The sequence below is a fragment of the Talpa europaea genome (assembly GCF_964194135.1).
Source record: "Talpa europaea genome assembly, chromosome: 2".
Classification (NCBI taxonomy): Eukaryota; Metazoa; Chordata; class Mammalia; order Eulipotyphla; family Talpidae; genus Talpa; species Talpa europaea.
The window spans coordinates 92237302-92249433 of record NC_140068.1 but is presented as its reverse complement, the minus strand read 5'-3'; the positions used below and the strand labels follow the sequence as shown (position 1 = coordinate 92249433).

Genomic DNA, 12132 nt, shown 5'->3' with positions numbered 1-12132 from the left:
AGAGTGTCTCTGGTTCATAGTTTTTTGTTGATTTTGATTTTGATTTTCTTATAGTTATTCATTTTCCTGGTCCCTTATTTAAGTTTTCTAGATTCCTGCTATGAGTGAGACCATCCGGTGTTTTTCTTTTTCTTTCTGGCTTATTTCGCTGAGCAAAAACATACATGAGATTTTCTTATCATTTTAACCATTTCCTTTTCTTTCATTTTTTTGGAATGGTGGCCTGGTTGATGGACGGGTGTATATGTGTGAGTGAGTGAGAGAGATTTATTGTTCACTTACTGAATGTGCTCCATCTTTGGTGTGGCTGGTGCCTCATTTAACTCTTCAACAGCTCATGCACATGAGCACATTCATACATTCATCTTTCAGACTGGAGGCTGAGGTTGAGTCAGCCACAAATTAATGTTGAGCCAGAATGCAAACTCTTGCTGTCTGGGACATGCTGCTTCCCTAGCACAGCCTGTCCTCTCCATGATCCTCATGGGAGTGTCTCCACCTGCCTCTCCCCTTCCCATAGTCTGTCTCTGGCTTCTCCAGGACTCAGCACTATGACAAGGGATCCCCTTCCTTGGCAGGAAACCAGTGAAGAAGCCACGCCATGCTCCAAGATTATAAAATCCAGAACACAATTAGTTTCCTTTCCCTGACCCAATGTCCCCATTCCCAGAGCACTGTGGAGCTACTGTATTTTTTTTTTTTTTTTTACTTTTAATACTTTTTTCTTGCAGCGTTGTTAATTTTGTGACAATATATGATTTCTTCCCTCAGGTTTGGTCACAGTAGTTCTCCCATTACCAAAACACCCATAGCCTATCACCATCATCTCTTGTGCTCGTCCCTCCCCTGTTTTGACCCCTCTATTTCCCCTTCCCCTGCTGTGTGTTTCAGATCTATGGTCAGCTGCCAAGGTTTGTCTTTTTTCTGGACTCTTTGTTCAGTTTCTCTATATTCCACATTTAGGTGAAACAATCTGATATTCATCTTTTCCCTTATGACTTATTTTGCTTAGCGTAATCCCTTCCAGCTCTATCCATGTTCCTACAAATGGCATGAGATTATCATTTTTGATCACTGAATAGTATTCCGTTGTGTTTATATACCACAATTTCTTCATCCACTCACCTGTTTTGGGGCATTTAGGTTGTTTCTATATCTTGGCTATTGTAAAAATTGCTGCAATAAACATAGGTGTGTAGGTTTCCTTTCAAATTAGTGTGTTTGTGTTCTTTGGGTCGATTACTAGGCGTGGAATCACAGGATCATATGGTAGATCCATTTTTAGTGTTTTGAGGAACTTCCATACAGATTCCATAGTGCCTGGGCCAGTACTGATGATGTTTTGGAGACTGAAAGAGAGGAGAGAAGGTATAATGTAAGATGAAGTAGCTATGAGAATAATTATTCACAAATCTGGATGTTTGTAGGAATCACCTGGGAAACTTGCTAAAAATATAGATTCCTGAGTCCCACCCATATAAATTTTTATTCAGTGACTGACTTCTTAAAGGTGACCACATTCTACTCTCTGGAATTTGGGAAAAATAGTGTGTTAAACAGCAAGGGAGAATTAAGATTGCAGGTTGAATTAAGGTTGTTAATCAGTTGACCTTGAGATGGAGAGATTATCCTGGATTATCCAAGTGAGCCCCATGTAATCACCAAGGTCCTGATATTAGGAAGAAGGAAATGGAGGGATCAGAAGCAGAGAGACAGTATATGATAAAGATTCAAGTGGCCGTTGGTGATTTTGAAAAAGTTTAACATTACTTTTTTTTTTTTTAAAGGTATTTTTTTTTAATAGAGGCATGTTTTATTTATTTATTTATTTGTTTGTTTGTTTGTTTTTGTTTATACATGCACTGGGTACAGTCAGAAGCGCGGGAGGGTGAGAGAATTCACCAGAGCCAGAGCGGGGAGCAGAGCAGGCAGAAGGACCGAAGTACACTGCTGAGGGGAGCAGCGGGCGGCAGGAGAGGTCTGCGCGCCATTTGGGACCCTCCTCCGGTGGCCGGGGAGCAGCCGGGGATCGAACCGGCGCCGCAGAGGCCGCGGGCAGCTTCGCAACCCAGCGCTCAACCTCTGCGCCACCGGGGAGGCCCTGAAAAAGTTTAACATTACTTTTAAAGATGGTTTGGTTTTCAGGAAATGTTGACATGGCAGTGGATTCCTACTGACCAGTAATAATGTCCTCTTTGTTTATTTCTAGTAGTCTCACTAGCCTGATTGAACAGCAAATGGTATAGCTGTGGTCAAATATTAGGATTTCAGAAAAATACTCAGTAGAGGCTTTTGCTCTCCTTGTAGAGAAATGATGGTTGGATGATAAATTAATAAGTCATTGTCTTACTATTTTATATATCTGTATGTAAAGAATGCTATTTATAAGGTACCCATAGATAACAGATACAACTGATAGATAATTTCTATCTTCTAGGAGTTTTGGTTAGTCATGAAAATGTAAAAGCAATTAGTGTTTGTCATGTGAGAATGAAGAAAATGCAAAGGTGATGTTAATTTAAAAAGTATGTTGATTTTCATATACCTATCAATACACAGACAGAAAACTTGAATTTTTAATGTTAACAGAAACTGCACCTGTTGAGGGACTGTGTGAGAATCAAATTTTTGAACTATTGACTTCTGAACTATGTCTCATCACCCTTCTTCCCCTTTTAATTTTCCTATAGGATTGCATTTTTTTATTCAAGGAATATCAGACATCTTTTCACAAAACAAGGAAACAGATTTTAGAATCCTCAGGGGAAAAATCTTTTGAGGTTTCAGAAATGTATATATTTGGCAAATTTGAAGCTTTCTGCAAAAGACTGGAAAAGGTAAGTGTTATGCATTCACTGTATTCACCCCCAGCCATACCTTCCTTATTATTTCATACTTAATGTAGCACCACTGAGAATTATTGTTCCATAGCTCATGTCTCACTGTTAACATGATTACATCCACTATTGCTCACAGATCACTGTGTTTTATAACTTATTTTTTCCAATCCTGATTGTGGTCTGTTGCCATTTACATGAAGGCTATTGCAGAATTTTACCTGTCTCAAGATCTCAGTGCTGCTACCTGTGGAGCTTGAATTTAAAAGCCTCTGCACTTAACTATTGTATTAGACAGAAAAAGCGTGAGACAAAATATCTTGAATATCTGTAGAACCTAGCAGCTGTGTAACACCTGGGGTGTACACGTACCTTCTCTCTCTAGGCCTGTCATGGTGTCTGCTACATAAGCATTGTGCAAGTGATGCCTTTGCCAGGTTAGAAAGCTTTGCACCTTTTATACATTTATTGAGACTGGCTGGTGAGAGAGTGATACTTTTTTTTAAAATTTTTTTTTATTTTTGTGTAGAAGTGGGGCATAGGCCAGAGGTGCTGGAGGGTAAGAAGATTCACTAGAGACAGAGCGGGCAGCAGAGCAGGTGGATCTGTTAGGGGGAAAGGATGTCCTGAGCAAACTCCATACAGGCTTTGTGGACTCCACCCCCCACGACACTGGGAACTACAAACCCCATGATCACCAAAGGGAAGGTTGCGAGGACCTGAGGGGGCAGAGTTAAGAAACTAGGCTCTTGGTTTGGGTATTTAACTGACCATGTGGCCAGGGGGTCGCCTTCCTGGCCCTGAGGTGTGCTAGGTTTTTGCCAGCTCGGCAGGTCATTGGGATTCCAGGTCAGCGGAACCGGAACCAGGTAGGATGCATTTACGAAATTATCTCCCTCTTTTTCTCCCTGAGTTATTCATTTCCCCATTCCCCCTTCCCTTGTAAATAAACCTTTTATCAACCTTTGTGTGTGTGTCTGCAGTTTAGCATTAATAAGTCCCATTTAAGCGCACTAGTGAGGACCCACAGTCAGGCAACCCTGTTTTATATTGGGGTTTGCCCTGTAACAGATCTACTGAAATACACTGCTGATGGGAGCAGCAGGCGAGACAGGAGATGTATGATGGCCATATGTGGCTTAGCTCCCTGGCTGGGTATCGATCTCAGGCCATAGAAGTGATAGCTCTGAGACTTAATCCCTAGGCCTCCAGGGAGGCCTGATAGGGTCGGGTGGGGGGTGGTCTGTGAGGGGTTGGTGATACTTTTTCAGGGGATATAAGGCAGCCCATATGAGAGTGTTCTTGGAGTCAGCCTTTGAAAAGTCTATAAAGATACCATCTAGGCACCATCCTTCCAGCTTCCCTATTTTCCACTATTTTGTCAACTCCCTTGGTCCTGGTAGTATATTTAGGAGCTTGCTCATCATTTATTGGACACTGGTGAGGGAATCACACAGGTTGAAGGGCATTTCCTAGTCATTCTTGATGAAGGACAAGAATAGGAAAAAAAAAAAAAAAACTAAACTAAAAAAGGAGGCTCCACAAGACCAGAAACCTGGCTTACACAAGGAGGTAGGGGTGAAAGAGATTAACATAACACACAGTTGAGGAAACTAGTATCCTGAGGCATGGAAGACACTAGTATCCCAAGGTGAGGGATGCCTAGATTACAAAGCATAACATCCAAGCAGGTATCAGACTGCTGTCTAGAGCACAGGCCCCAGGGTAAAGATATGGAGATTGAGCCCTTTGTAGAATCTCAGGTCCCTTTCAAATTCTACAGTTATCCAAAATTACCAACCAACTGAGGACTCACAAGGAGTGGCCCCGCCCAAACAGAAGAAGACCGTATCAGTGCAGTCTCTGCACTGGCTGGGGCAGCATTCCCACTGCCCACCAGTGACTCTGCAGGTGCCTCTTTTCACCAACTCTCTCCCTCTGCAGGGCAGCAGCTTTCTTCCTGCCCGTGACCTGTCAAGGCCACCCACCTGCAACCACGCAGGCCTCTCTCAGCAAACCTGTCCCTTCTGGGGCAGCTCTTCCTGCCTGCTGTGTCTCTGCAAGTGTGTTTAACTGTTTTATCCCTTCCCTAATAAACCTGCCCTTTAACTATAACTAATGTCTCTGTCTCTTGGAGAAACTCACCTGGGAAACGCTGCGTGTCGCTGAAAGGGGAGCTGTGGTGAAACCTTTCCCAGAATGAACCCAAGGACCCTGCACTCCAAACCCACTGACCCCAAAACCCACAACAATTCTCATGAGGTTATTTTTTTACTTGTAACCACTGGAACCAACTGGGACTGGAAGCACACCCATAGAAGAAAACTAAATGACTGTATGGGGTCCTTTGTACATACTTCTGTGGGGCAATTTTTTGTTTGTTTCTTAAGCAGCTTTACTGAGATCTAATTCGCACTCCATATAATTCACCCATTCATAGTGTACACGGCAGTATTTTCTAATACAGTCACAGGTTGTGCAATGGTATTCACAATCTGGTTTTAGAACCTTTCATTCCCACTAAAAGAAACCCTGCAGTGTTCATAGTCCCACTCCGTTCTCCCCTCTGCCCAGTCCTAAGAAACTATCAATCTACTTTTATTTTTTATAGCTTTGGCTTTCCTGGATACTTCATACATTCTGTGGTCTTTGTGTGGTTTCTTTCCTTTAGCATCATGTTTCCAAGGTCCATCTATGTTTTAACAGCCCTTTTACTGCTGAATAATATTTCACTCTTTAAATAGATATATCATATTTTATTTATCTACTCATTAGTTGATGGATATTTCAGTTGTTTTCCACTTTTGGCTCTTGTAAAGAATGCTGCTATGAACATTTATATACACATGCCTTTGTGCGAACATATGTTGTAGTAAGAGTACAAGTTGGAGGGGCCTGCCTGGTGGCGTAAGGGGTTGAGTACCGCACTGTGAAGCTATCCACAACCTCTGCAGCACGAGTTGGATCCCCAGCCAGGGAGCTACCCACATGGCGCAGCAGACCTCTCCTGTCTCACCTGCTGCTCCCCTCAGCAGTGTACTTCAGTAAATCTGCCTGTTCTGTTCCTCACTCTGTCCCTTATGAATTCTCTCACCCTTCGCATTTCTGGCCTGTACCCTAGTTCTTGATGCATAAATAAATAAATCTTTTTAAAAAACAAGAATATAAGTTGGAGTCACAAGGATTCCACACAAAGATCTTAAGTAGTGCCTCCTAGAGACCTTCCTTGAAGTATATCTTGACTATTCTTTACCCTGACTCCCTTGTGCTGGCATCTTCCCCATATGTAATTGGTGTCCAGGCTTTCAACAGTGGAACTATGAAGCTTACCCGGAAGTATGGTCAATACTTTGCATAATCCCCTAGAGGTGACTACTGAGCTGCCCTGATGAATGGGTCATGGTAGGAACATTTTAAGTCTGTCCCAAAGTGTAAACTCTTAAATACTTGAAGAGGAGAGTCAGAAGGGCAAGCTAAGATAGCGTCTATTGGGGAAAGTGAGATTCAGGTATCTGGGTGGCCAAGTGCCAAAGTCAAAGGACAGACAGGTCTGTACTTGGGGTTGGAGAGCTGGACCTCCAAGTTGGGCAGGAAGGTTCTAACATGTCAGCTTAGGGTGCTGCATCCTTTTTTGGTAGGTGGAGACATGCTGGTACATTTAGTGTTAGTCTCTCCTAAAGAGCTAGAATTAAATGTATACGTATTTTGTTTTTCATTCCTCTTCTTGTTGTGTTATATTTTGGTGAACTTGGTGCTTCCTAGTGCCCTGTGTTTAGTTTTTCTTTCTTTTCTCCATGAACATTTGCAAGACAGAGAGAAGGGGTGAGAATCTAGTTTTGCTAGGGAAGATGAAAGGAACTGGAGCTGGTAGGAGGGATAGGGTCTTTATTAATGGTGACACTGAGATGAGGGAATTATAGCAAGTTGAGAACTGGAATGCTAATGTTGGTTAGTGGAGAAGGATTTACAATTTGGTTGTCAATACTGAGAGGTCAAAAGTTGATAAAGAGAGAACTGGTGAAAAAACAAATCCAGATAAGCAAGCAGGAGCATGGTTAGGGATAATTAGCACAGTTTGCCTATGCTGCTATGGGATATGGTGGGCAGGGATGCAAGGGGTGTGCTAAGTTTGAAGGCCCAAGCATGGGGCTGACTGTTCTCTCTGCCTCTTGATGACCTTTATCTGCTCATGGAAAAAATAGAGGACCTATTAGTGACAGGAATTTCATCCCAGCCTCTGAATAGTAGGGTAAGAGGTAAGGGGTCTCAGCAGGTTAGAACAACTGAACAAGTGTGTAAAGTAGGTGAATGGAGCACATGTGTTTGGAAGAGACTCAAATATTTCCTATCTTTACAGAGAGCATATAGATGGAGCTGTAATTTCCAGGTGGTTTGTATTTCCTCCAGGCTTGGGCTGGCTTCTAGAATGATAATCGTGGTCTAAGAATGACAATTTCTCTGAAAGTGGCCCATTTTGGTTGATATGCTCAGAGACTGTGAATTCTGCAGACTCCATATGAGGACCTGTGGTGTTGTCTTCTTGATGTGTGGTATTTGGAGATTTTCCCTAAAAACATATTTGTTCTGTTTAGCTATTGGCTGAATCACGCTAACCCTAGAGAACTTTGAATATTGGTTTCCAAATCAGGAATCAAAATGGGGAGCCATTGATGAAGATTAAGGGACTGAATAGGCTGTGTACAGGAAGGAATAGTGTGTGTGTGTGTGAAGCAGGTGATGGTGGTCATGCAGATGCAGGCAGCATTTGCAAGATAAAGATCATTGTCAGGGGTCCCCAGGGCTCTACAGATTTCTGAAGTGACTGCATTCATCCTTCAGGCTTCTTGAGCCTTGCATTTACCTGAATGCAGGTGCAAAAGGAGCAGGTATGGATTTTGTTTGTGTTACTACAGAGAGGGCCAAGAAGAATGGCAAAGCTTTTGAATTTAGTGATCCAGCACAAAGACTTTCAGAAGATTCTCAAGAACAAAAGAAGGAAATTCTTTGACATCCACAGGGCTTTTATTCAAACTATCTCCCTTTCCCCTTAAAAAACAAAGTGATCAAATTCTGAGAAAAGGTCTCAGTACTCTCTGCATATGATAGAGCAGCATTTTTCTTGTCTAATCAAAGAGTAGTGATGACTGGTGACACACATTAGTCTTCTATTTTATCTCTGGTTGGTTTTAGTTCAATGATTCTAGGACCTGTTTATTTTTTTTAATCAATGATTTGTTAAGAGTTTATTATCAAGAAGGATGCTAATATCCCATTTAAAAATTTTCACTTCTCTTTAAGATTACGGAAATGATAACTATTGTGCAAACCTTTTCAGCCTTGAGTAGTTCTACCATAGAGGGAATAGATATTTTGGCAATAAAATTCAAAAATATATATCAAGGGGTTAAGAAAACGCAGTATGACGTTCTGGATCCAAGAAGGACAGAATTTGACACAGATTTCTTGGAATTCATGACAAAAATCAATGGTTTAGAGGTGAGTAATTTTATGTTCTTTTATTTTAGAGGAGCTGAAATGTAATCATTGGTACTGGAAAGCATGTATTTGCTATTTATTACAAATTATTCTTGCAAATTTCATAAAAATATTTAACAATGTGAATAGTATTTTAACTGGTTCATGGAATATTTTACATTTTTAGAGAAATGTAAAATGAGATTTACCACTAAAAGATGCCCATGAGTCATCAGAAATCCAAAGGACTATTGTTTCTAGTGTTTACCTTTAGTTTGCATTAAAATATATACACAGTGGAGTACTACTCAGTGATCAAAAAAGATAATCTCATGTCATTTGTGGCAACATGGATGGAACTGGAAGAGATTATGCTAAGTGAAGTAAGTCAGAAAGAAAAAGATAAATGTCGATGGTTTCATTTATATGTAGAATATTGAGAAATTGAACAAAGGCCAGGAGAAGAACAAAACTTGCGAGCTGACCATAGATCTGAGGCATGTTGTAGGGGAGGAGAAGGGAGAGGGGTCAAAACAGGGGAAGGAAGAGCACAAGGGGCTATGGTGCTATGGTGGTGGGAGAACTGCAGAGACCACACCTGAGGGGAGAAATCAAGTACTGTATAAAAATGAGCAAAGTTGTAAGAAAAAAATATTTGTACTTGATCTCTGTTGTGTGGAAGAGCCAATGCCATTTTTCCTGCTTAAGAGAGAATTTGTAATGCTTATTCTTTCAAAAAAAATTTCGAGAACAGATTAGGAAGACAAATCACACATTCTCGCTGCTGTTTACATGTCCGCTGGCTCCAAAGAAGCCCTTATCCTGTATCACAGCTCAGCACCGTCAGAGGGATGAAGGGTGGTTAAAAGGTGTCAGGTGAAACTAACATATTACTCTCACCTTTTGGCCTTATAGGACCTCAGTTATTCTGATTGAACACAACTCTGAATCCAGATTTCCACCCAAGAGTGTTTTCTTTGTTGCTGAGTAACAGGAGAGACACTGGGAGGGACAACATTGTATTTTGTCCACTTCCTGAGTCTGAAATTCTTGCCATAGAGATGAGGAAAATTATGTATTTTATATATCTTTTCTTATTTTTTTCCCAAAAATTCTTTAAAAATGACACTGCCTATAATCGTAATCTGGGCAATATAAATAAGGGTCCTAAAATTCTAATAATTTTTTTTTTCGGCATGGATTTTCTTTTAGTTTTTGAAAGATATTGATCTGTATTGTCTGCTTATATATTAGTTCTTGCATTAGTGTTTAATTACTTGGGATTAGTGGAATTTGCTTCTCAGATGCTTTGGGAATTATGTCTTCATGATAATGGGAGTTTGTGTGCGTGTGTTTTTAAACTTACTGTTTAAATTCTTTTTATAATTTATTAAGAAAGCCATGCGCCTCCCCTAGTGGTGCAGCGGTTGAGTGCTGGGCTGCGAAGCTTCCTGCAGCCTCTGCAGCGCCGGTTCAATCCCCAGCCACCGGCGAGGGTCTCACATGGCATCTCACACGGCGTGCAGACCTCTCCTGTCGTATCCGCTGCTCTCCGCAGCAGTGTATTTCATTGGTCTGTTCCCAGCTCTGGCTCTGGTGAATTCTCTCACCCTCCCGTGCTTCTGACTGTACCCAGTGCTTGTATCAATAAATAGTAAAATAAATCTTTAAAAAAATTAAAAAAAATATTAAGAAAGCCATATTATAAAGGCTTTACTATGGCCATAGGTACAAATTTTATCTTTCAGTAAATTTAGAGGTTATGATAACTTTTTAATATTTAAAAAGGAGGTGTTTTACTTTCTTTTCCAATGTTTGATTAAGGGTGTGGTATGATTCAGGAAACCACACCAGTATCATTTATGAGTGCAACAAATTTACAAAGAGTGTTTCTATTTCATTGTTTTGGTACTAGGAATTGAGAATTGACTGCTAGGGGAGGTAGGAGCTTGGAAAAATATTGTCTGCTTCTTGTTCTTCTGTAACGTACAGACAGGTTTCTGAGAGTGGCTATGCTAAATAATGACACCCATTGTCCTGGCTCTCTACTGGTGTCATTATATTTATCTGCCAATAATGCTTAGAACTTCTAAATGTTCCAAAGAAATATGCTTGCAATGGGACATTCATAAATTCTCCTAATCAGTAATATCTAATGAATAATGAGCAGTGAATGCATGCCACATATGTGATTTTAATTTTTCTGGTAGTAAAAATAAAAAGGCAGTCGAAATTAATTTGAAAAAATATGCTTTATTCAACCCAGCATATTCAAAATATAATTTTAACAAGTTATCAGTATAAACTCATTTTTTTAAAAGATTTATTTATTTATACAAGAACCGGGGTACAGGCCAGATTCGCGGGATGGTGAGAGGATCAGGGACCAGAGACAGAGCAGGGAACAGAACAGGCAGATTGACGAAATACACGGCTGAGGGGGGTAGCAGGTGAAAAGGGAGAGGTCTGCCTCGCCATGTGGGATTCTCGCCAGCTGGCTGGGATCGATCTGGCGCTGCAGAGGCTGTGGACAGCTTCACAGCGCTGCGCTCAACTGCCTGCACCACCAGGGGAGGCCCCAGTACAAACTCATTAATGGATATTTCAGTCACCAGTGCAGTTAGGTTATTCAGAAGGTAAATGTGTTTAAGGCTATTTTGATTCTGTTGGTAAGTCATTAGTTGCTGTTAAACAAAATGAATCTCTTCTTCAAGTCAAATATCATTTAAATCTTAATATTTTACTTTAGGTCCAAATACAGGCATTTATGAACAGTACTTTTGGAAAAATCTTGTCTTCTCAGCAGGCTCTTCAGTTGCTTCAAAGGTATTTAAAATGCATTAAGCAGGATAGTTTCTAGGTGGGATCATTTTATATCTGAAAATACAATTTCAATTAAGATGTTATTGGGAATCTCTCCTCTGTTAACTTAAAAACTGAAAACTGATAAATATTGTAATTTTCAGTTACTGTTGGGGGGTGGAGAATGTCCTGAACAAACTCCACAAATAAGTTTTTTGGACCTCTCCCTCACTCCAGACCAAAGAGATCCAAGACAACAAAGAGTACAAATCCCATAATGTCCTTGCCACCAATGGGAGGATTGCTGGGAACTCAGGGTGGAGTTAAGCAGACAGGCTTGGTATATAACCCAGACATGTGGGCTTCGGGGAGTTTGCGTTTTTGCATGCTTTCAGCATGTGCTCTTGGGGTCCCAGCTTGGCAGAACTAGTAGGACACATTCACCAATTTATCTCTCTTTTTCTCCCTGAGTTTGTCCTTTCTTCATTTCTCCCTTTTTGTAAATCCTTTATTAACCTTTTTGTGTGTGCCTGTAGTTGAGTCTCATTATAAGTCCCTTTTACGTGCATGGGTGAGGATGCACAGTCAGGCCAACCTGTTTCACATTGGGTTCGCCCTGTAACATTACCATTAAATAGTCTAGTAAAAAATTTAAATATGGCATATTCCGTATTTCTTTTTTTCTAGTAGAAAGTCTTTCAATAAGAATATTAAATTATTTCATATGCCTTCCCCTACTATACTTTGTAATATGTTTGAGGCTATAGTTTCATGGATGTTATTGGAAAGGAAACAAATAATGTTTAATTCAATGTACTGAATGGACTTCTAAAAGTGAAATTTTCCATTTTCCCTCCCGAGTGCTCATGCAGCTTCCTTTCTACCCTATTCCTGATAGCAGTGCTCCCTTGCAAGGCAGAGACACCCCAGGTGAGAGGGATGGGCTGAATATGAGGCCATTTCTTTCTAGCTCTGGAGGGCTCATGACCACACCAGGGACCCTGCTGGAATTCTCTCC

At 40.8% G+C, this 12132-nt stretch overlaps 1 protein-coding gene across 1 annotated transcript in view; it reads left to right on the top strand.

Annotated features, from left to right (window-relative positions):
• DNAH8 (dynein axonemal heavy chain 8) overlaps positions 1 to 12132 on the top strand; it is a gene marked incomplete at its 3' end in the record, with an annotated part of 299195 nt that overhangs the window by 27103 nt on the left and 259960 nt on the right. Inside the window, exons 8-10 of the mRNA XM_084228672.1 lie at positions 2691 to 2837; positions 8136 to 8333; positions 11062 to 11138. Of these exons, the coding sequence (XP_084084798.1) occupies positions 2691 to 2837; positions 8136 to 8333; positions 11062 to 11138 (422 nt within the window). The remainder of the gene's footprint in view (positions 1 to 2690; positions 2838 to 8135; positions 8334 to 11061; positions 11139 to 12132) is intronic.